Source organism: Marmota monax, unplaced genomic scaffold (genome assembly GCF_021218885.2).
Source record: "Marmota monax isolate L192 unplaced genomic scaffold, Marmota_monax_Labrador192_F-V1.1 WCK01_AAM20220418_F8-fsc00003, whole genome shotgun sequence".
Lineage (NCBI taxonomy): Eukaryota > Metazoa > Chordata > Mammalia > Rodentia > Sciuridae > Marmota > Marmota monax.
In genome coordinates, this window is record NW_026694084.1 from 16,376,134 (window position 1) to 16,400,842 (window position 24,709).

The following is a 24,709-nucleotide window of genomic DNA, read 5'->3' on the forward strand; positions in this document are numbered from 1 at the left end:
ATTATTATGTTAAACTACATAAAATTTCCAATTTTTGACATCAATTAAATATGATGTAACCTAATATTTATCTAAACACATTAGTTTTTAAAAAGTAGTGTTGGAGAAGCAAAGAATAATAATCTATAAAGGTCACTTCTTGAACCACTCACCTTCTAAAATCAACCCAACGAATTAACTGTCTTCTACTATTTGCTTAGTTTGCTATTTGTGTATGAAGATATAAAAAGATAAAAGTTATGAGTGTGTATAATGAGTTCTAAAACAAGGCTTACAAAACAGGGCAGGACGTAAGTCAGGAGTACTGCTCCCATGAAACTATTTTATAAAATGCTTCTGGGATCATAACACATTTATCTGGCTATCTTCCCCATAATTTCCTACAGAGTGTAGATAGGAGTTTTATAGTAAACTCTACTAGAGAAATTATGTTTTCACTTAAAAATATATATTGAACAATTTTTGTTTGTAGTAAAAATGGAATAGGAAGCAATTCTGTTTTTCCATCTGAAATAACTAATAAGAAAAAATAAAATAAATCAGACATAATTACATGAAACAACAGTTTCCAAGATACTAGGCATCTGGTAACATAGAAAAATGATCACTAAGAAACCCAAAACACATGAGGTGAACCCTATCACTGCCCCAGTCTACAAAGTTTTGTGAAGTTTCCAGACCAAGGCATAAAAAATGGGAAAGTGAGGCAGACTGATCTGAAAGTCTGGAGAAACCATGGAAGTTACAGTTGATTAGTCAGAGTAGCAAACAGAGAGGCAAACCCCAGAGATCTGCAGAGGTCTCCCTGAAGAACTCAGCATGTGTTTGGAGGAGCCAACCCCAAACCAAGGAAAGAACCATCTGAAAGACTATGGGGAAAGGTACTGGACACTCACACAAGACTGCAGAGTGACTAGGCCAAACAGGAAGAATGAAAACACTCCTAATTTGTGGGATACTGGGCAGAGTACACAGCAAGCCTTGCTTCCATAGTGGGGAATAGTTAGCCCTAGACTAAACCAGACTATCAAATCTTAAAAGCAAGATTCAATGGAATTAACCTGCTTCCAAGCAGCTAAAATAAAACCCAGAAAAAAAGATTATGAGAATACAAAAATACCCTGCATCCAATAAGGTAAATTCACAATTTCTGATACCCAATCAAAGCAGAAAAGGAAAGGAAAACAAGCCCATAATGAGGAGAATCACCAATCAATAGAAGCTAATACATAACTGACATAAAGGGTATAATTAGCAGAGTAGCAGATTAAAACAGTTATTACAAGTATATTTCATATGTTTAAAATCATAAGCAGGGGCATAAAAGATATAAAAAAATTTTAAATCAGACTTTAAAAAGAGAGTTAAAAAAGAGAAAAAATAATGCAGAATAAAAGGGGGGTAATGATGAACTTCCAGAATAGGTAAATGAAGTTCTCAAAGGAGAGAACAAGAGAAAAATTTGGAAGAAAATTATGAACTCAGAGTTTATAGGTCAGCAAACCCCAAGAATAAGAATCATGAAGAAAACCACACCTAGGCACACATAATTATTGAACTGCTCAAAACCAATGTAAAATAGAAAAATCTTAAAAGCAGCCAGAGGAAAAAATGTATGCTATGTACAGAGCAACAAAGACAGGATAATGTCAGATTTCTCATCAGTTACAAAACAAGCAAGAAGACTACAGGGCAAAATCTTTACAAAATTAAAGAAGAAAAATTGTCAACTTAGAATTCTATATGTGGCAAAAATATCTTTGGAAGAATCAAAGCAAAATATAGATCCTTCCGTACTAAAACATGGAAAGAATTAATTACCAGATTGTAAGAAACAATTAAATTCATTCATGCAGAAGGAAAATTGCAATACACAAAAATATGGATCTAAATAAATGAAAGAACACCAGAAGTAACAACTGTAAGTAAATACACAAGATTTTTTTCTTATTTAAATTTCTTTAAGAGATAATTATTTAAATAAAAATAATATATTGTGAAATATACAATAACATATAAGACTAAAATTCATGACAATAGCTCAAAGGCCAGGAAGAAATGGTATAAAAGTATAAGGTTCTTAAAATACATGGTAAATAATATACTATCATTGAAATGTAACCAATATACATCCTAAAGTGATTATTAAAATAATAAAAAAGTACAGCTGATAGCCCCAACAAAGGAAATTAAAACACAAGTATATATGTATGTGTGTGTATACATATGCATATATACACATACATACTATGGCATAATTAATCAAAAGAAAGCTGGGGTGACTAATATCAGACAGACCTCAGAGCAAAAAACTAAAAAAATCTTGCTAGGGATAAAGGTTATTTCATAATGATAAAGGGGTCAATTTATCAAGAGAACATAATAATGTTTATGAAGCTGGCAACAAAGTTTCAATATATATCATGCAAAAAATGGTAAAAATTAGCCAGGTGGGGTGGCATATGCCTGTAATCAACAGCTCTGGAAGCAGAGGCAGGAGGATCACAAGTTTAAGGCCAGCCTCAGTAACTAAGCAAGGTCTTAAGCAACTTAGTGTCTCAAAAAAATAAATACAAATGAACAGGGCTAGTGTGTTGCTCAATGGTTAAGCAAGTGCCCCTAGGTTCAATGCCTGATACCCCACCAAAAAATAAAACAAAAAATTTATAAAACTCCAAGGACACATAGAGAAATCCACAATCATAGGCATAAATTCTAATACCCTTCTCTTGCAACAAGGATGATTTCAAAATAATCGTGCTGAGTAAAAGAAGCCAGACAGGAGTGGTGCGGGGAGTGGGGACATAGTACACAGTATATAATTCCAGTTATATAAAATTCTAGAAAATCATATTAATTTATATTGTCACAAAACATATCAATAGTTGCTTGGGGATGGGAGGAATATGGGAAGAGCAGAGGGATAGGTGTATAGTTACAGAGGGTACAAAGAAATTTTGGTGGATGATAGCTAAGTTTATCATCTTGATTATGGTGACCTCATGGGTGTATCCATGCCAAAACTTGCTGAATTGTACATTTTAAATATATGCAGTTTATTGTTAACTATATCTCAACAAACCTGTTTAATGTGCAAGTGATACAAAATCATCCACTATTCAACCAAGCAACCTCCAGCTCTACAGATAAAGCACTGAAAAAGATAGACACAATACAGAACCAAGACTCTTGGCACAAAAGCAAACACTGAATGCTGCAAAGTGTCTATGAAGCACAGGGTACTACTGGAAAGTACAGAACAGAAGAGATTCTAACTTGTACAGATTTTACAGTATGGACTCTAACTATGTAGTCAAGAAAGGAATCCCTGAAGAAGTAAAAGAATAAAGTACAAATTAATTAGGTGAACTATAGGGGCAAACATAAAAAGATCTACTAAATAAGATTCTAGGGAAAGGATGTCTATAGGATAAATACTCAGACATGGAACTGCTGGATCAAAGACAATTACAATTTTAGGAAACAAATTTTTTGCTTAGGTTTTTTCTTTCTTTCCATTTTTTTTTAAATTGGTGCTTTATAGTTATACATAATGGTGAGATTTATTGTTACATATTTATACATGTACACAATCTAACAATATAATTTGGCCAATGTGACTCCCCAGCACTTCCCCTTCCCTTCCCACTTCTCAACATCTTTTACTTAGTTTTTTGGAGTGGAAAAAGACAAAGTAACACTGTTTATGTTGCAGGGGTAGTTCTAGAACAACTTAATAATATTAAGACAAGAAAATAAGCCTGTTAGCCAAGCTCTTTGAGACCAGAAACCACATCTGCATCCTCATATCTTAAACAGTATTTCACACACCCAAGAGTGCAACCAAAGGTTTGCTAAATTAAACTCCTTGGGTTAGGATAAAAAAAAAAATCAAATTATCAGGAGCTCCTCAATTATACCTTAACTATCTCTAGAAATGATAGTTTGTAAAGAATCAACCTCTTCTTTTTTTGTTCTGTTTTTGTTGTTGTGTTTCTTTTGTTCTCAAGTAATTCATAAAAGCCTTCAGACAGTTGTCTCCATTCCTCTGGTCTTCTAAATAACTACAGAGCCATAGGGTAAATGATTTAACCACCAAATTTGCTCATTTCCCTTTATACTTAAAAACCCTCAAACAGCACCACTTTACCTCTGGTTTTGCCTTCTAAACACAGAATCTAAGACCAACATTGTGAAATATGGGCGAGGGGAGACAGTGTGATTTTAATAAAGTAAATTAATTTATTCATTTATTTAGGCAGTGGGGATTGAAACCAGGGGGTCTTTACCACTAAGCTACATCTCCAGCCCTTTATATTTATTTTGGGACAGGGTCTCACTAAGTTGCCCAGGCTAGCCTGGAACCTGGGATCCTCCTACCTCAATTTCAATTGCTGGGGATTACAGCCATTCACCACCCCAGCCAGCTTAAATGTTTTCACTTTGGAGTATCATTTATTGCGAGATTTCAATTCCTGATTTTTTTAATGTTACAATATCCCACACTGACTCTAGGTTTGATTATTTTATTTTATTTAACCAGTAAAGCAAAAGTGCATTCCAACTTAGCAAATTAAAATGCTGGCAAAACTATGACAACTGAACTTTATCTTTTATTGCAATTGCACATGAAAAAGTCTGGGAAACAAAGGATAAAGTCCAAAAGATGAATAGTGCCCTCATCAGTCTAACTCCTCTTTTTGCAAAATTTTTCACCAATACAGGACTGCATCAGCATTCTGCATACGGCCTACTGATCTTTTCCTTTTAGCTCATGTTTTTCCACAAATGGAATGTCCTCAACAACTTCATTCATTCAACTTATTGAGTAACTACTATGTGCCAAGAACTAAAACAAAGTAGTGAATAAAAGAGAAACATCATGGAATTCAAAGTCTAGTGGAGGAAACATCCATCCAATATAGAATCTAGAACTACAATAATTACTGATTTATGGAGAATAAAATGAAGGATCTCTAAAGTGAAAGCAAGAAGGCTAGTCAGAAAACTACTATATTTTAGGCAAGTGAAAACAACGATTTGGACTAGGAAACATGGAGAAGTAAAAATCAGGAGTTTAGGGCACTTGCTGACAAGTTGAACTGAGGACTTCACAAAGAAATACTCAAACATAAATAACTATACAGACTAAATTAACAGTCACAATTTTTATGCCTCCCTGGATCTACACCTTCTTTATGACCTTCCCACACGTACTCCAGACTTGATTATTTGATTTGCCTTGACCAGTGGAGCAAAAAACTTGTTGCAAGGAGCAGCCTGAAAAAAGCACTTATGCACTGCTACTCACATCCTCCAAAGAGCCTGAGCTAGCCTGCAGAAGGATGACAGACCACAAGGAGAGTTAAGCAAAGGTCATCTGAAAGAATCTTAAATCAGTCAATGGCAAAGAACACCCAAACAGATGAAAAAAAATCCAGTTATGATGAGCACAGTTGCCTAGCAGACCCATAACTGAACAAGAATGCATGAATGAGCCCATCCAGGACTAGAAGAATCAAGTAGGTAGGCAATCTATGAATTTGTCAGTAACAATCAGTTTGTCAGCAACAATAAGTGCTTTTTGGGTTTTTGTTTAGTTTTGTTTTTTTTCCCCTAATGTATCAGCTCACAAAATATGGTGGTACTATTTACTGACTAGGAAACAGAGACTGAAAATGGGGTGGGAGGAAGGCAGAAAAGGAAACGAAAAATCAAGCGTATCTTCTCTCATACTGGTTAACCTATATTCTTTATAGCACAACTTAGATATCAACTTCTCCAGAAAGCTGGCCCAGATCCACAGGCTAGTTATTCAAGAATTACCATTGTATTTTATACACATATCCATCACTGCCTTCCCACATTATTTTATACTTATTTGGCATTTTCTTCCTAACGAAATAATAGTTCTGTTATCCAGTTACGGACTGTGTCCTATTCATCTTGATAACATTGGCATGTAACAGAACAGGCCCTCTATAGATGTTTCTGAATTTAATAAACGGATAAACACTCACTTCTTTGATAATATAACGTCTATTAATTAACTCTGGACCCGTATTTCTCAAAGTGTGATCCACTCACTGACAACCTGCACCAGAATCAGAAGTGTGTTAAAAAATGGGCAAACCTCCGGGCTCTATCATCAACGTAAATGTACTTTTTACAATGAAAACGTTCTGGCCAGCTACTAACAGTTAGTAGCAATGTGGTTACTAAAACAAAGCAATCAGCAGTGTGATTACAAAATCATCTTTCTTCAAAAAATGTCTAGCGATATTTTTTCTACGACAGTCCTCAGTGTGCCAGGACCTGGGAAACTGAAAATGCTCTGACAGGTATGTAGTTTCTCCTCTAAGAAATGGCTCTGCGTCAAAGGAAAACAGGCGTTGGGTTTTTCCAAGGAGGTGTGGCTTCTCAGCTAACACGATGACAGACAACGTCCAGAGAACGTCCCGAGCTTTCCCCACGGCAGGGCCAGCCGGGTGGACCCGCGGTCCGAACCCAGGCATCACCCGTGTGCCCCACCTCGGGGTCGAGGGCGGGCCCAGGGTCCCGCTGGTGAAAAGCCACACCTAAGCGGTTTTCACGGGGCTGAAGGGCATCGTTATCCAGAGGCAACCACCCTGTGTGCACCCCAGCGCGACGGGCAGTAACGAAGGCCATGTTGTTCTGCTTGCCCTAATACACAGAAAGAAAACGCGGGAAGGCTCAGGCCGATGGCAGCCGAAAGAGGAAAGGAAGGGAGTGTGAGGGGTCGCCACAGCTTCCCACCTGCGTCAAGTTCCAGCTGGTAACAGGGCAGTGGCTCGAGAGAGAGCTTGTAACCCTCGAAGCGGGGGTCCAACAGAGGTCTCTTCACCCGCAGGGAGCAATTAGCCGCCACCTCCATCTCTTTCCAAGATCCCAGCGTGGGAATTAATAAAGCTCTTGTTGAAAGGTCCGCGCTTCACTCCTGGAACTGAGGCTGAAAAGCGGCGTGGTTCCCATCCCAGAAACCACTGCGGCGCCACTGCCTTTTGGGAAATGTAGTGTGCGCGAGAAATCGGACCCTTGTTGCATGCTGGGTTTTGTAGTTTCTCGGGGACTTAAGGCCCGCTCAACGGCAGGACTTGGACTCTCTTACCCAGCGGGCTAAGCGACCAGGAGGCGGCCCGCGCTAGTTAAATTCTCACTTTATAGGCAGGGTGGCGAGACCCCGCCCCGGAAATGCGTGTTCTAGCTTTCTGTGTGCTTAGGTGCCCGAGCTACTGAGGGTCTAAGTCCGGGCAGCCGAAGAGTGTGGTAGGTAACGGTCGTCAGCGCAAGGGTCATTTCGTCGCTGGGAAGGGACGGCCCTCGCCCGCGGTGATGGTGGTGAGCTATGCCCGTGGTCCTCAGGGCCGGGACCCGGGCCCAGCCCAGGCTCCTTTCGATGTGCTGTCTTTCGTTAGCTTCCCCGACCCGCGTTCGCGGGCCTGTAGGGCTCTCCGGCAGGGCGTGCTACTGGAGTTGGCCAGAAGCCAGTCCTCGCTTTGTTTTCTGGCTCCTCCCCTCCCGCCTCTCCAGCTGTCTCCGCCCTGTTCTATTTTCCCAAAGAATGTCTGAACTGGGAGGTATCCCCTAGTGCCCTTGTTTTACCAGTGAGAAAACTGAGGCCTTTAGGAATTAAGTGACTTGTCCAAGGTCACTACCCGTATTTTAGGGGGCCAAGGCGAGGTGAAGTATTCCTGATATGGTACTGACTAGACCTTGTAGTTATTTTGAAAACGTTAGCTTCCAACTACAAAAGTAAACATTTCTTGATTCTTTCTCAAGTCTTCCTTTTCCCTGTTCCCCTTTAAACAGCAACAGCAACAACTGAAAACTCATTTCCAGTGTAAGTTTTCATATAGAAGAATTGAGAGACGGGAAAAGTGGTGTCAAGTTAGTGACAGATTCGCTGGGAAAGCTTTAGCTTATTCCAAGTTTTATTGAAACTTTTGGATGTCCCCAAAACCTAACCACACTCTCCTGTCTGTACATTTTGGTTTTATTGTCTGCTTTTGCTGAAAATTGAGAATTTTCTAAGATAAGAATTAGTTTGAGATTTGTTTTCCACTTAACCCACTGGGAATACTGTATTTGATAAGACACACAATACACGTAGACTACAGCTAGTGTAGCAGTTGTAATTCTAAATCCTAGTGAAGACTAAAGTAAAGCACTTAGAGTCTTATCTGATGGTTTCATTTTTCACTAATACTTTTTTATCTTGTACTGATATTTAGATTATGGCTTCCTCAAATTTTGAATGCAGTTAAGGTGCAGAAATGATCCAGACATTTATCATGTGCAGTTAAAGTGTTTGGGGGCTTCTAGGAACAAAGTACCTGAGTTGAAATTTTGCTTTCACTATTTTCTATTCCTGTGCCTCAGTTTCCTCAGCTGTAAAATAAAAAAATGTTAATATGTAATGGTAAGGTTGGGAAATTAAATGTAATTTTTTTTAAAATACACAGAGTACTAGGTAATTAATTGTTTAATAAATGTTCCAAAAATAATAGTTATTAATAAAAGACATACGGGGGAAGGAACTTGTTTAGTGAATAATCAATATGAGTTGGGATGAAGTGAATTATATTTAGAATGATGCTATAAGTAATATACTTGAACATCCTTCTAGTTGATAGAATATTAAATCTGTTAGGATGATTTCCCAGAGGATTTAGAAGAAAATGCTTTATAAATATTCTATATCTGAACATATATGTTGATGTCCAGGTTAGCAAGATGAACAAAGATGCGCAGATGAGAGCAGCAATTAACCAAAAGTTAATAGAAACTGGAGAAAGAGAACGGTAAGTAATAGATTGTGTTATTAAATTACATTATACCATCTTTAATAGTTACTTAATGTTATAAGAATCTAATTATCAAGAAACAAACAAAACATGCCAGTGAAAAGAATTACAGAAAGTTGAGATTATCAAAAACTTCTATTCCTAACAGCCGTAAGAGTTTATTTAGGTGCAACATTGCTTGCAAGACTTGGACCAACACAGGCAATGTAGAAGCCAGAAATTATTATAATAAATATATAAATTATTATAGATTCTCAAAGAATGTATAATACAGTGGGGAAGAAAAAATACTCAGATAGCTACAGTTGAAGACATAATGTTACCCAGGTTTTCATAAGACTACATGATAAAGCCACATTGGAGCAGCATGTGCCATTCCTTTTCTATGAAATATTTCTCTTCTGTTCATTCTTAGTAAATTCTAGTTCATCTCTCATGTATTACTTTAAATATTGCTTCTTCAAGGAATCTAATTATGGAATCCCAAATACTTTGTTCTGTCATATCATTTAATCACATCCTGTTCTAGTTACCTACTTTACTAGTGTGTAGCTCTCAATATAATCCAAGTTCCATGATAGCGAAAACAGTTTTGTATACCCAGAATCTAATGCTATAACTGACACCTAATTGGTTAAATAAATATTTGAAGAAGGAACAGGTTTAGAAATATACAGAAGGGGCCAAGGAGTCAATAAAGACTCCTAGAAGCAAGATGATAAAGTTTAAAAGAGAAATATATATGTGTATGGAAGAGGAGGAATTTTTTCAATTCTACCTGGGGATTAAGGGGATGGGTAAGATCTCACAGAACAATAAAAGATGCTTATGCTGGGTTAGAAGGATTATCAGTTCTCTAAGCCAGTAAAGGAGAGGATATTATCTTCTAATGGCATGTGCAAATTCACAGAGCTTGGTACAACATGATTAATTCTCTGGGTACTACAAAATTATAGAAGAAAGCTATACGTAAAGAATAAAAGCATGTGGCTGGAAGAGTGGACAGAGTATGAATTTGGTATAAGTTAGAATTATTTCAGCTAAAAATAACAGAAACTAAACTCAGAATCTGGCTTAACCAATAGAAACATATAAGCTCATCTAATTAAAATATCTAGGGTTTAAAGTTACTTCATATATCACTAAATTTAGGCATGCAAAAATTATTGCCAAGGATGTATCTTCTCTCACCTCTGCTTTTCTCTGTTGTTGGCTTTATTCTTAAAATAGGTGGCAGAGATTAGCAGTTCAAACTTACATATCACTGCTCAGACTGCCTTGTTGAACACAGGACCTAGCTTGATTACCATCTTATTTAGGTAATAGGCAAGTTATGATCAGCCTTGCCTAGGCCATATTCCATTACTAGACCCTTAGCCAGATTCTTATACTGAGAATGGCAAGTGTTTTGTTCTTAATCAAAGAAAGGTCAGGAAAATGGATGCTCTGATTTGCAAAAATATTCATTGCTCACTTTATCCTTGAATGATGGGAATTATTGAAAGATTTTAAGAAAGGGAATAATTAGATCACATTTACACTTTACAAATTGTATTCTGTGATTCTGTGTGAAGGATAGACTTGAAGATTCAAGACAGAAAACAGATAAATGACTTAGAAGATTGTATTGGGTTAAAAAGAAAAACAGCAAAAATGGAAAGGAGAACTTAAAATTTTTTTTTTTTTAAAAAGTGGAAACAGCTCTTTTTATGAGGAAGGAGGCATCAAGAACAGTGCCATGGGTAACTTGAGAAGATAGTACAGCTAGTAGTAAGTAGAGAAAATTATGTGGTTTTTTGGGGTTTTTTTTATTCGTGCAGCTTAGTTTCCAAGTTTCAATCACATAGCCTACCCTCTAAGGTGCCGGAGATACAGTAGTCAACAAAATGAAGTCTGTTCTTTTATGGAACTTAACACTGTAAAGGGAGGAAACATACAATACATGTGTAATATGGCAGATAATGATGAGTGCTGTGAAAATAGTAAAGCAGAGAATAGACATGGAGAGGTGATATTTTGGGTAGAGAACGTTTCACTGCCAACAGATCAGAAGGATATGAGGAAGTGGAGGGGTTCCAAGAGCCAAGGTCCTGAGATGAGCTTGCCTACTATTTTTGAGAAATACATGGAAGCTAAGGAGACTGCAGAAGCTGAGTGAGGGAGAAAAGAGATAATGTAGAATCATTTAGGCTGTAGTCAAGTCTTGGAGTTTATTCTGGGTAAATTGTGAAGGCACTGGAAGGTTTTGAGCAGTGCAGGATAATGAAGTGCACAATGAAAGAAGCAGGGAGACAACTTAGGTAACAGTCCAGAAAGGAAAAGATGGTGGTTTAAACTAGGATATTGATGAAGATAGTGATAGACATTTGACTTCTAGGTATATATTTTAAAACTAAAACCTGTAGGATATCCTCATGGATTGGATGTGAAGCGTTAACAAGGGATCTGAGTAAAAGGTGCTGCCAGAGTTTTCAGCCCAAAGAACCAAAAGAATGGAGTTATTTTGAGAAGGAAGCAAGATGAAGTAGGAGAAAATATAAAGTTGGACTTTAGCTCTATTGAGAGTAAAAGATCAAAATCATGGAATTTGCAGGGAAATGGATGGCATTAGAGCAGATTATGCTAAGTGAAGCTAGCCAATCCCTAAAAAACAAATGCCAAATGTCTTCTTCAATATAAGGAGAACAACTAAGAACAGAGCAGGGAGGAAGAGCATGAGAAGAAGATTAACATTAAACAGGGACGAGAGGTGGGAGGGAAAGGGAGAGAGAAGGGAAATTGCATGGAAATGGAAGGAGACCCTCATTGTTTTACAAAATTACGTATAAGAGGAAGTGAGGGGAAAGGGAGAAAAAAACAAGGGGGAGAAATGAATTACGGTAAATGGGGTAGAGAGAGAAGATAGGAGGGGAGGGGGGATAGTAGAGGATAGGAAAGGCAACAGAATACATCAGACACTAGTATGGCAATATGTAAAACAGTGGATCTGTAACCGATGTGATTCTGCGATCTGTATACGGGATAAAAATGGGAGTTCATAACCTACTTGAATCAAATGTATGAAATATGATATGTCAAGAGCTTTGTAATGTTTTGAACAACCAATAATTAAAAAAAAAAGTAAAAGATCAAATGGAAATGTCACTTAGTGGATCTCTAGGAATATTCACAGAGAAGCAATTTGCAGGGAAAGAGAATCTGGTTTGGTATGTGATGTGTTTAAACTGAGAAGTTGGAGGATTTTCTAAGAGTGGTATGTGGCAAAAAATAATAAAATGTTTTGTAGCATTCCTGATGCCATTAGTTGCAATATATACCATTTTCTACTATTAAGAAAAAAGAAAATATTGCTAATTATGATATGCATGCGAGCTTCTGAGTTATTAAATTGTGTTGGGGGCCAATCTGTAAGGTTAGAGGGAGATATAGCAGGGAAATAAGAGAGCTAAAGAATAAGAATTTGTAGTAAAAGAGTAGGTTTTGGAACTTGAAGTTTTCAGAGCTGCATCTTCTCTAAGTTCAATACTGTGTCAAAGTTGTATAAGACCCATGATATTCTTGGTGATGAAAGGATATGGGATATGTAAGAAGACCAAAGAGTAGAACTTCTTGAGAACTGTTGTAACCCTGCCTCTGCATTTCGTTTTACTCTTTATTTAAATGAGACCCAAATAAAATGCAGGACCCAGAGTTTAAATGATTTGTATAAGACTAAATAAAGAACTATTCAGTGATAGAATGAAATTTTGGCCACAACGTTTTGGGACTGAAAATTAGGGAATTTTTAGTTGAGTAGTTGAACCTTTGTTTCAAAGATTCTTATCTAAGATGTACATTGTTGTTTACTTTGAAAACACTTTTTTTCCAACAGCCTCAAAGAGTTGCTGAGAGCTAAATTAATTGAATGTGGCTGGAAGGATCAGTTGAAGGCACACTGTAAAGGTAATCAGTTTGACTTAGAAAATAAACTGATTCCATTGTTTTGAACTGGGTTGGTCTGGGATTCACTAGGAAAAAAGTAAAGTCAGTATTTTAAAGTCCAAATGCTCAAGCATAATTTTAAACAATAAGAAATTGAATTTTTCAGCAGTGATTTCCTCTTTTAAAAGTATGTATAGACCTGATTGTAAAAAATGTTTAGGAATTTTTTTGTGTGTCTCTTCAAACAAGTGAGGCATGAGCGCTCAAGGTTTTCTCTGCCGTCAAAATGGATTCCTGGGCTGAGGATGTACCTCAGTGGTCAAATACTTGCCTGGCAAGTATGAGACCCTGGGTTCAATCCCCAGCACTGAAAAGAAGGAAAAAAATATATATATGTTTTTCAGGAACAGTATTCCTAATATGTTTTCACTTCATAACAAATTGAGCACTTGAGAGTTGGCAGACTTACAGGAATTATATCTCCTGTTTTTGTGTTCTTTTACAAAATTCACCATAAAAGTTCTTGAAGAATTACAGTTTTAAAAAAATACACAGAAGAGAAGATTGTTAAATTGCTGATTATTGATGATGATACTGTCTGATAGATTACATATCACTAAGATGAGCCTCCTGTCTTGCTCAGTTTTTGGCATAATTGATTTCTGGATATTTTTAATGAATCTCCATTGTTTCATAATGGTTTCTGCAATTAAAAATAATGGAAACTGTTTACACATTAACTATAAGAAGGCAAGTTAGTAAAAGCACTGACTTTAAAGTATTTCAGACTTTGGTGGCTAAAAAACTGGAGCTGGGTTTCAGCTATGTGGATTGAGTTTCTTAATTTTTAAGCCTCCATTGCCTTACCTCTGAAGTGGGAGAAATGCTTAGTCCACTATATAACTGAATATTAAATGGTGTAAAGCACCTAGTGGGGATCCAGTAGATGTTAATCATATCCCCTCTTATATTTCTTTTGGCCCAGCCTTGAGAAAACAAAGGAACAAAGTAGCTCTACCTTTTAATTTTTAGCTGTGGAATTACAAGTTTGACTCACATAATAGGTTTTATTTCCTCTGTTATATTTAAATAAGAGCTAGTATGATTATAGTAAAATAAAATCTGTTCTGTTTTAAGTTCCAGCTTTTTATAAATATTAGAGTTCCCAAATTTATTCTAATTGTTATAGTTATTTGTTAAGTTACAGATTATTTAGCTGAAAGTTGAACAGACTTATCTTCTTAATCTGGAGAATACTTAATGTGTTTATGTTATAATTTTTTTTAGAAAAGACAAAAGAAGTGTCCTCTTTTATTTTTTTAAGACCAATATATACTCTAAAAACATGATTTTAACCCTTCCTTATGAAAATCTTTCTTACAGATAATGATTTTAAATGATATGATTTGTTTTTTACTTTTGCATAAGAGGTAATTAAAGAAAAAGGACTAGAACACGTTACTGTTGATGACTTGGTGGCTGAAATCACTCCAAAAGGCAGAGGTAAGGAGTATAGTCTATGTCAAAGGAAACGTGCTGGTGCAGACATTTTTTTCTTTGCTAATTCAGATGTTTTTTCTTTTTATAAGAAAAAGTACCCTTTCCACAATCATGTAGGTGTTTTCATTGCCTCATGAGGGAAGCGTTAAAATTGCCTACCCACCTCTCTCTAAATCTCAAATAACAAATGAGATAATAGGTGTAAAATGTTTTTGGTGCTCTAAAACAGTATACCAACATAAGTTGATAGAATTGTTAAGACAGTTTTCAAAATATGGGATTTTACAGAGGCAATTATCATCTGAAGCTAGGATTTACAAACTTTTATGAGGTATAGCCTGTCTCCCCTTAAATATTTAATAATTCAAGAGTTTTACTCCAGCCTCTAAGTCTTTGTTCTGCTCTTTCCTTATTAAAAATAAATGAAGGTCTGTCTTGAATGTCTAATTAAGAATTTGGAAGTTCCACAACTTCATGTTCAAGGTGATCCATATTTAAGACTCAGAGCAACCTTTTCCTTAATTTCCCTCTGAAGTACCTTGTTTAATTTACATACAGAAGGGAAAGATAGGAAACATTATATTAATACTGATGATGTGTTACTGTAGATGTTAACTACCTTTTTTTTTTTTTTTCATTTATTTTGATAAAGTTGGTGGCATTTTTTATTTGTAAGTAGAAACGGGTAAATTAGATGACCTGCAAGTTTTTTTTTCTCTCACACAGAAATAGTAACAATAATTTCATTGTAAAAAGTAAATAAGTTTAAAATTATTACCACAGAACACTAATTCCCTCCTGAGTAGGACCTATGAAATCCCATGATCCTTTTCAACCATTTCTTAAAGCCTATTTGCAGCTAGAAAACATGTTTTTTTTCTTCTAGTGTGTCTCAGGGAAATATGGAAAAAAGAAATTATTGTTCTCCTTGTGAATTTATATTTTAAGATAATTTTCTCAAATTTCTTTTTCTGTTTTCAGTAATTTATACTTAATCTGTTAATATTGTTGAGGAACTGGTTATGCAGGTTAGAGTATCTGTTATTCACCACTTGCATCTTGGATATTTCATTGTCTAGCAACTTCCTGCTAGAGAATGAGAATTTCTTTTATTATTAAAGAAAAGTAGAGTAAAAATAAATTGTTTCTTTTTTTGTTTTGTTTTTAGTCTTCCTTTAATTGTCAGGAGCAGACATTTACTTTTTTTAGCATACACTGAAATTGACCTTTTTCAACATGCAGTTTTCTGAACTTTATATACAAACATAGATGCATGCAACAACCACTACAACAGTTTTTCTTATCCTGAAAAAACTCCTTCCAGCTGCTGCTTTATTATTAAACCTTATCCCAAAGCAAATGATGTGTTTTCAGTCATCTTAATTATAAATAAAAATATTTTAATGTATATATTGATTTCATTTCCAGTGGACTTTCAGTTTGTAGTCTTCTGAGATAGACTTCAACAATTTATAAAAAGTATTTCCCTTATTTGATTTATGTACTTAGTTGTTTAATTGTATGTGGAAATATTGAAATTTATCTGAAGTTTTTTATTTCTCTTGAACACAAGCAAATAGTTTTATTTTATGTTTTAGTTAATTGCCTCTTTTGAATTTTTGTTTTGTTTAATATTCTAAGAACAGTCACACAGGTCAATATTCAGAAAGTTAAAAATATAACATGTAACTATTGTTGCAGTTTTTTGCATCTTTGCTGGGCCAAGAGAGTATGTGCCTTCATTATTTCTGTAAGACATTGCCAAATTACCTTCCAAAGCATGTACCAGTTTATACTTCCTCTAGCTAAAAAAAAAGGCCTCCTTTCTCTTATTATTGACCTTAGAGTTTGGGTCTATCTGATTGTTAAGATATGCTGTCTGAATGTGGCTTTAATTTTCATTTCTCGTCTTAAGAATGAGCCCCTCTTACATAAGAACAGTGTCTCTCCTTTTTATCTCTTTGCCCGTTTTTGTTAGTCTTCTGATCTTTTCCTAATCAGTTTGAAATATCTGTGTAGTAGAAGAATCAGTTTTGTTGTTGTTTTTTTTTTTTTAAAGAATGTTTCCCCATTATGTCTTGTGGCTTTGCTTGTGGTAATTTTGACCAAGTATGAGATGTTGTGTATAAGTCAAATTTATCAGTGTATGACAGCCTGTGTATTTTAAAATGGCCTCCACTGCTAGTTTAAATAATTTTCTTATATTTTCTTCTTATCAGTATGCAATGTATTTAGGTATTAAATAGTTCATTAAAATAATGAATTACAAGTATTCACTTTCTTTTCAGATATCTCTTTCTATTTTTTTAATTGAACCATGAGGGTTATGTATGAAATTCCTTTATTGGTGATCTTGAATAAAATGTCACATCCCAAATTGACGTTTTAACAAGAATCATCTTACTCTGATGTTTTTGTTTTTGTGTTTCAGCCCTGGTACCTGACAGTGTAAAGAAGGAGCTCCTACAAAGAATAAGAACATTCCTTGCTCAGCATGCCAGCCTTTAAGGTTGAATTAGATTGTGTTGTTCTGTGTTTTATTTCTGAAAGTACAACTTGCCATAAATTAGAAATCAGTTTCCCAAAATAAAATCCTTTTTTGTATGATGGTATACAGTTTTCAGTAATGATGTATACATTGTATTGATTTTTTTCCCTAAATGTGTTATTTTAATAAATATCTCACGAATGAGTTTGAAGTTTGCTTGGAGTTTGGAATGAATGGGACTCTGTGTTTATTACTAATTCATTAAATTTGTTGAGAAAGTCAGGAATGAATACAGTTTAAGTATTTAGTTTATGCATTTCTTTGTGCTAACAGTTTAGAAGTAAGAAGTCTTTCCTGATTGCATATGTATTCTTGTTTTGAATCCCCATACTGTTTTATAAATTGTAATGCTTCCTCTTGTACCATGGTTATTTATCTTTATTTCTTATTTGTTACAAATTCCAAGGGTTAGTACTGGGTCTTACTCATCTTTATGTGCCTTCCTTATGCTTCAAAGAATTTACCATCTAGTGGAAGAGAGAACATTTGCAAGCTGGCTCCACACCAAGCTCCTCCCACATACTCTACTCATCTGAACTTTGAAAGCAGACTCTATAAATTGCATCCCCACATACTAAGGTCAAGAAAGAACTTAATGGGTGAATAATTTCCACCCATTAGCTTTACTCTGACATCAGGATTGCCAAATCCAATGGACTCTTGTCTATTCTTATGTGACCTCTGCTGGAAAGTGAGAATGTTGACCATCCTGCCACTTGGAACCCTCGTCCCACTCCTCACATTGTTTCTTCCTACCACTGGAAATTCCTTCTGTTTCTTGTGGAGTACCTTTTGCTGATTGTGACTTTTAAGTAATGTTTCTTAGAGCTCTTTCCTGAGCCCTCTGCCTGACTAACTGGATATACTTTTCCTGAGCAAATCCCAGGAAATGGGTCAAACCGTGACTTCAAATACCAACAGGTTGATAAATGCTAAACTGCATCTCCAAACCAGACTTATTTCTAGCCTCCAGACCCATATATTTAACTGCTATGGATCATCTTCATTGGATATTCCTCAAACACCTCAAAATCACCATACCTAAAATAGCAATTTTATTTTCCCCCACTAACTACCCCTGCTGTGTTCCCTATTTCTGAATGGTACCTCCCAGACATACAGATTACCTGAGGAGCTTGTTAAAATGCTGATTCTGAAGGTAAGAGATATACAGTACAAGATTATTCTTTATTTCTAACAAGCTCTGAGTGGGGTTGCATGCTGCTAATTGAGGATCACTTTGAGTACAGTGAGGCTATAAATTTATCTTCTGCCTTCTTTATAAACAGATTATTGCAGTAGACCCCTAATATTTTCTTGTTCTAGTTGTTCTATGCCTCCTCCAATATCTCTTTCACACTATTGGCTAAGTGGCCTTACTAAAATTCACATCTGATCATTTTATTCCTCTACTTGAAATGTCTTAGTGCAGGACAAAATTTGAACTTGGCATAAAACTTATGCCCCTCTAGATCTGTCATCTACTTAAGAGTTCCTCAAAGTTAACAAGTTGTTCCATCCCTAATACTTTTGCAAATCTATCACCCTAGGAAGTCCTTCCCTCCTACTTATCTCATTCCTACTTACCCTTCAGAGTTCAGCTTGAGTTGCTAAAATATCCTGACTCCTCTGGTGTAGATTTCCCCACCACTGTTTTTCCATAAGAAGCAACTGTATGTTTCTCTTCAACACAGTGGTTCTTCAACTTGCATACATCCAGAGGAGAGGAAACTTGATTTCTTTGACTTTGTATGATGTTTATTTGTGAATGAGTGGGTAAGGGAATGAATGAGCAAATGAACCAGTGAATGAACATGGGAGCATGAAGAAAGATAACAACAAATAGGGTATAATTGAGGAAAAGCTTCACATTAATCTTTTGCAGAAATAATTTCATCTTTCTAATGAATTTTGTAGTCTTTGAACCTGGGCTTAATTGCGTAAAGTTTTGAGCCTGAGAAGACACAGTCACAAAAACCTACCCAAAAGAGTTTTTTGTTTCTCTTGGTCTCTTATAAAACAATGTTTTAAAGTGCTGATAGGGATGCTTGTCATTTTGTTACTCATTTTTCAAAAAAGAAAAGCAATCTTAAAAGTTACACAGAAAATGTTAGAAAAGTAGTTCTTATTTCTTAGAACTCTTCATGGAAGCAAACCAAAAATTAAAAATTGTTCATTTAGATACTATTTTAATAGTCTAAAAGAATATGAGAAAATGAAAACAATTTATGAAGATAGTTTGGGACAGGAAATAAACTGAATTGAAAATATTTCGTAGTCATTTTTAGTACTAAAGAGCTTAGATTTAAAGTGATAATGCTAAGAACTTTCCCACCTCTAACCTGGAAAGAAACGAGGTTTCGTTGACATCATATAGATGTCTCATTTGCTTCTAGAACCATTGATACCTTGTAAATAAACCAACTTTGTGAACATCTTGACTCAAATCATTGATTTATATAAACTTAAGAATACATTCTTTAAAAATCTTGCATACTTTCACTTAATGTTGGAAATTTAATAGGATTATTATTGCATGACTGCATTGGTAAGTATAATTAGGATTACTGTAAGCTTCTCTAATAGAATTAAAGAAGATCCAGCTAAATTATTTATGTAATCACTTAGCTTTGGCCTTACAAGTTATCATTTGAGCAGTGCCAATCCAGGGACTGGGTGATGCTGGGGATTGGTTATTAGATATGGGACTTTTCATAACTTGATAAAAAGCTCCACTCAACACAAAAGAACTGTGACAGCTGCTCAGTAGCTGATGCTGGAAATGATCCAGAGAGAGAGTATGTGTGTGTGTGTTTGTATTTAACCCTTGTAAAAGGCTATCTCATGTTACTCAGTGACTTCATAAAACCCCTCATATTTACCATTAGAAACCACACAAAAGCCATTGGATGAAACCTACCAAGAAAACTAATGGTACGTTCAGAACATTCAGGTTCTAATCTCGTCTATGATACTGAATTATCAGGTAAGACTGATTCTTCTTGAATTTCCTTATCTGGATAATAGATCTGATAATATTGACCTGGCAGGAATTAAAATAATAAAATCTTAATACTAATAATCAGAAGAAAACAGATTCATGTTATTCCTAGCAAGAACTCTAGAAATATTTAAATTACTTACTATGTGTTTTCTAGTTTTATATACATGAATTACACTGTGTCAAATAGCTGCTTTTATTTTTCAGTCATTTCTAGCTAACATTAATTACCATGAGAATAGAAAAATAAACTTGTACAACTTGATTGAAATAGAGAAATATCGCTATAATAGCAATTAGGGAAGGTTGACCTTATCTTTAATGTTTACCCTCATTCTACTATGAACTACTTTGTGCCTCAGGTTGTATCCTATTTGTCTTTGGATCCTCATTACCTAACAGTGAATTCTTAATAAGTGACAATAGAGAAAAAAATGTGGCATATATCTATTTATACCAGACTTCAAACTCTATTTGGTTATTGTGCTTACCGGCCAAAAGGGGGCACTAGAAGCTGTATTTTAGTCCTGCTGGTGGCTTTTAAACTACTGGGTATCATTTGAACAGGCCCAATTCCAATAAGGCCAGCCAGTGTTTGCAAGATGAAAGTGTTACTGAATTAAATCAATGTGAGGAACTCAGAATGTGTTTCTGGTATAAAATAAGATGAAGCTATAGTGGAACATAGATGTTGTTTGACTGGGATTGTTTTCTGCAACCAATTCAGTACTTAAGAAAGAAGCTGATTTACATAGCATATACCACTACTGATAGGGTTCTCTTTCACCAACTTTTATCAAGGAGGAGAGGGTAGGGGAGAGGAGGAAATCCTTAACAAATGAAAGAAAAATAATTTTCACTGTATTTAAAGGTAATATCTTTCTTTTTCATCCTATGTCACTTTGTAAAAAGAAAAAGTATAAATAGAGCATTGTATAATAGTGTGCAAACCCGGTGGACATTCAATGAATATTGGCATATGATGACAATAATAAAGAAAATCAAAGAACAAAGACATAGAATTGATACTCATGAAATGATGCTACTCATCAGTCAGTTTTGGGTACAGGGGTTATTAGGACCTTGGACATCCGTAAATGCTCCAGCTTTGTGCCTGGAATTACCAGAATAAAGTGATAAAAAATGGCTTTCAATTGCCCTAAAAATTCTTCCCTAAAATTGTTTGTTGAGGGCATATTCTTCAGAAAGAATCCTTTTTAGACAGCTACTTATATCAAATTTAGACTTCAATGGGGTAAGAGCCACAAAATAGAAAGGTGGAAAAAGAATTGACCGCTAAACCCTTACCTGTTGGATGTTGCAAGTGATTCAGATAACAGTATGCATTGTGTGGTTTGAAATACGGTTTGGCTGAGATACTGACAGTGTGATGGTTCTCTATTTCTTAGTTCTATCATCAATGTATTTAAATGACCTGATTAGTCACTTAAGGGTTCCACCTGACAGTTGACTTTCAACACTATCTCCTATTTGATAGGAACACTGACAGAATAATAAATTATGAAAATTGTGGGTGCTTCTCTTAAGAGACATGATATAAAGTCAAAGTTATGGTTAGGACTTAGCAAATGTATACATATTTGCTATACCAGCATGTACTAAAAACAGTTTTGTGTATGGGGTCTATCCTCCATGTTTTACCCCAATCCATAAAAACTGAGATTGCAGACAGGCATATTTTGTGAAAAATAGCTCACACATTCATTGACTAGTTGTATTTCCTATGGTCCTGATTTAATTTTCTTACTTCTCAGTGGCTTCATAGAGACTACCAATGAAATAACTGCCCCATTTATCATTGTTATCACTTCTCTGATGTTTTTTCCCATCCTGCCAGCTAAGATGTGATTATCATTAGAACTCCCTTACAATTACCCTCAATTTCTCTCCTTTTTTTTCCAATCACATGTAGTCCTGCTTAAATATAACTACCCAGAAAGTTTATTCCATGTAGAAAACTGAACTTGAAGAAAATATCACAGTTCTGCTAAGTCTCAATTTAAAAATGACAACCAGACATTCTGAAAAACTATTGATATGGCATTGACATGGCAATAATTGGCATTAACATCTGACAAAAAAAGTCAATGTCATGAAGGAAACAAAAAAGGAATGAAGGAGAAAGTAACAGCAAGGAATGGTCTTGATTAAAAGATCAGAGACATTAGGATGTAAAGCAGTGTATCATCCCTGATAAATAAATAACCATTAAGGACATTCTTAGGACATTGGAAAATTATAAACATAGACTGTTGTTTCAGTGTTAAATTTCTTGAGTATTACAAATGGGTTCTTAAAGAATGAGCATGTTCCATGTTGAAGTATGTAAGGATGAAGTATCACATTATAACTAACTCAAATGGATTAACAATAAAAAATGTGTACAATAAACTAAATATGGAGTGAGAGACAACCAAACAGCAAATGGGGATCTAATAACTTTGAAATTTGTCATAACAGTTTGATTCTCTTTAATAATAATTTTTTCAATGAATAAAACACTAGATAAAATCAAAATCTCCTACGGCTTTTGTATATTTAGTTTTATGTAATATTATAGAAGTGTTCCTTTTACATCTATGCATAAATGTTTTATATTGTTTATATAATTCTATAACATTTTTTTATTTTTAAAAACATCTTCATTGATGGTATGATTGACATATAAAATTTCTGTACTGATTTAATTCATACAATTCAATGAATTTGGTGGTAAGTATATAACCATGAAACACCATTAAGGCCATAAATACATATCACCACCCAAAGTTTTCTCCTGTTCCTTTGTGGTGGTGGTGGTGGTGATGATGATGTTCATGTTCATGTTGGGCGTGTGTGTGTGTGTGTGTGTGAAAACACCTAAGATTTACCCTCTTAGAATTTAAGCATATGCACTCTGCTTTGAGTACATTTCCAGAACTTATTAACTTGTATAACTAAAACTTTGTATACTCTTTGATAATCACCTCCTATTTTCCCAGCTCCTGGCAATCACCATTCTATTCTGCTTCTACGAGCTTGACTGTTTAAAATTTCACATATAAAGGAAGTCATACAGTATTTGGTTTTCAGTGGTTGCTAATTTATTTAGCATTATTTCTTCCAGGCTCTATCATTGTTTCAAATGACAAGATTTACCTCCTTTTTTAAAGGCTGAATGACATTCATCCATCCATGTGGCTTATAAACAAATGTATTTCACAGTTTTGGAGGCTTGGAAATACGAGATTTACTGGCAGATTTGGTGTCTAGTGAGTCGTCTTCTGGTTCATAGAAAGTGTCTTCTTCATGCGTCATCATATTGCAAAAGGGGGAATGAGCTCCTTTGGGCCTATTTAATAACAGCACTGTTCTCACTCATAAGGGCTCTGTTCTCATCCTGACCAAAAGTCCACCTCCTAATATCATCATCTTGGAAGTTAGAGTTTGAACATACAAATTTCAGGGGAACACAAACATTCCAACTATAGCATAAAATTAAAATTTGTTTTTTTGTTTTGGTGGATTTTTTATTGTTTGGGGTTGGGGCAGGGGCCGTGTTACTGGAGATTGAACCCAGGGTCATTTTACCACTGAATTACATCTCTAGTCCCTTTTATTTTAATTTTGAGACAATCTCACCAAAGTGCCATGTTGGCTCCAAGCGAGATTCTCCTGCCTCAGCCTCCCAATTACAGGCATGTGCCACTGTGCCAATCTCGGTCTATTTATTTGTTTGTTTATTTATTTTGGTGCTGAGGTTTGAACCCAGGCGTGCTTTTACTGCTGAGCCACATCCTCAGCCCCACCTTTTTTATTTTGAGACTGGGTCTCACTAAGTTGTTTAGGGCCTTGCTAAATTGCTGAGGCTGGACCCAAATTGCTATCCTTCTGTTTCAGTCTCCCAAGTCACTGGGGTTACAGGCATGCGCCACCACGCATGGCATCAATTGGTTTTTGACAAAGATGTTAACACACAATAGGAAAGGACAGTCTCTTCAATAAATGTGCTGGGAAAAATACTTATTCACACTCAGAATTAATTACAGCCTCTTCTCATACTGTACACAAAAAATTCACTTAGAATAGGCTAAAGACAAACATGGAACTGTAAAACTACTAGAAAAATATAGGGAAAAAGACACATGACATTAGCTTGGGTAATGAATTTTTAGATATGATCCCAAGAACACAGGAAACAAAGCAAAAATAGATAAATGGAACTGCATCAAAATGAACAGTTTCTGCAGAGACAAGGAAACAATGCAGTACCAGTGAAGAGACAGAAGAGAGAAAGGAGAGTAAATATTCACAAGACAAACATCTTGCTAATATTAACAAGATTAAGTTTAATTAATATTAATCCTATTAAGGGCTAATATTAAATTCATAAACTCAACAGAAAAGCAAGAAAACAATAAAAAAAGGGAAAACGATCTCAACAGACATTTCTCCAAAGAAGACAGGTATATGAGAAATGCAAGTTTAAATCACAATGCTATATCACCCCAAATTATTAGAATGTGTATTAACAAAAAGGAGATAACAAGCACTGGCAAAGATGTGAATAAAAGTGAATGGTTTCACACTCGTAGGGATGGAATGTATAAAACAGACATTGTTTTAGTCAGCTTTTTTACCACTGTGACTAAAAGACCCAAGTAGCACAATTGTAGAGGAGGAAAAATTTATTGGAGGGCTCATAGTTTCAGAGGTCTCAATCCATAGACAGCCTGCTTTATTCCTCAGGACTCCACCCCCCAATGAAGCACCTCCTCCCACCATACCCCACCTGCCTCCAATTACCACTCAGTTAATCCAATCAGGGATTAAATCGCTGATTGGATTAAAGCTCTCACAGCCCAGTCATTTCCCCTCTGAACCTTCACAACGTTGTCTCCCATGAGCTTTTGG

The 24,709-nt window shown here is 35.5% G+C and overlaps 2 protein-coding genes across 4 annotated transcripts in view; one reads left to right on the plus strand and one right to left on the minus strand.

Moving 5' to 3' along the window:
• The window catches only part of Nudcd1 (NudC domain containing 1), a 68,733-nt gene extending 61,727 nt beyond the window's left edge, over window positions 1-7,006 (minus strand). For both annotated transcript variants that reach the window (XM_046464723.2, XM_046464722.2), the window contains exon 1: window positions 6,778-7,006. In XM_046464723.2, the coding sequence (XP_046320679.1) occupies window positions 6,778-6,895 (118 nt within the window). In that variant the 5' untranslated portion in view covers window positions 6,896-7,006. The remainder of the gene's footprint in view (window positions 1-6,777) is intronic.
• Window positions 7,007-7,185: 179 nt separating this feature from the next.
• Window positions 7,186-16,945, plus strand: Eny2 (ENY2 transcription and export complex 2 subunit). 2 transcript variants are annotated; one of them, XM_046464725.2, is made up of 5 exons: window positions 7,186-7,287; window positions 8,746-8,822; window positions 12,697-12,767; window positions 14,175-14,249; window positions 16,678-16,945. In XM_046464725.2, exons 2-5 carry the CDS (start codon window positions 8,755-8,757, stop codon window positions 16,752-16,754), a joined length of 291 nt encoding a protein of 96 aa, XP_046320681.1. In that variant the 5' UTR covers window positions 7,186-7,287; window positions 8,746-8,754; the 3' UTR covers window positions 16,755-16,945. The 2 variants fall into 2 exon arrangements, with proteins under 2 accessions (XP_046320681.1, XP_046320680.1); XM_046464724.2 differs by having other exon boundaries at window positions 7,203-7,359.
• Window positions 16,946-24,709: the final 7,764 nt, after the last annotated feature.

Coding starts and splice junctions, on each gene's coding strand:
- Eny2 (XM_046464724.2), top strand. Junction 8,823..12,696: donor GAAACTGGAGAAAGAGAACG/GTAAGTAATAGA, acceptor TTTTTCCAACAG/CCTCAAAGAGTTGCTGAGAG. Junction 14,250..16,677: donor AATCACTCCAAAAGGCAGAG/GTAAGGAGTATA, acceptor TTTGTGTTTCAG/CCCTGGTACCTGACAGTGTA.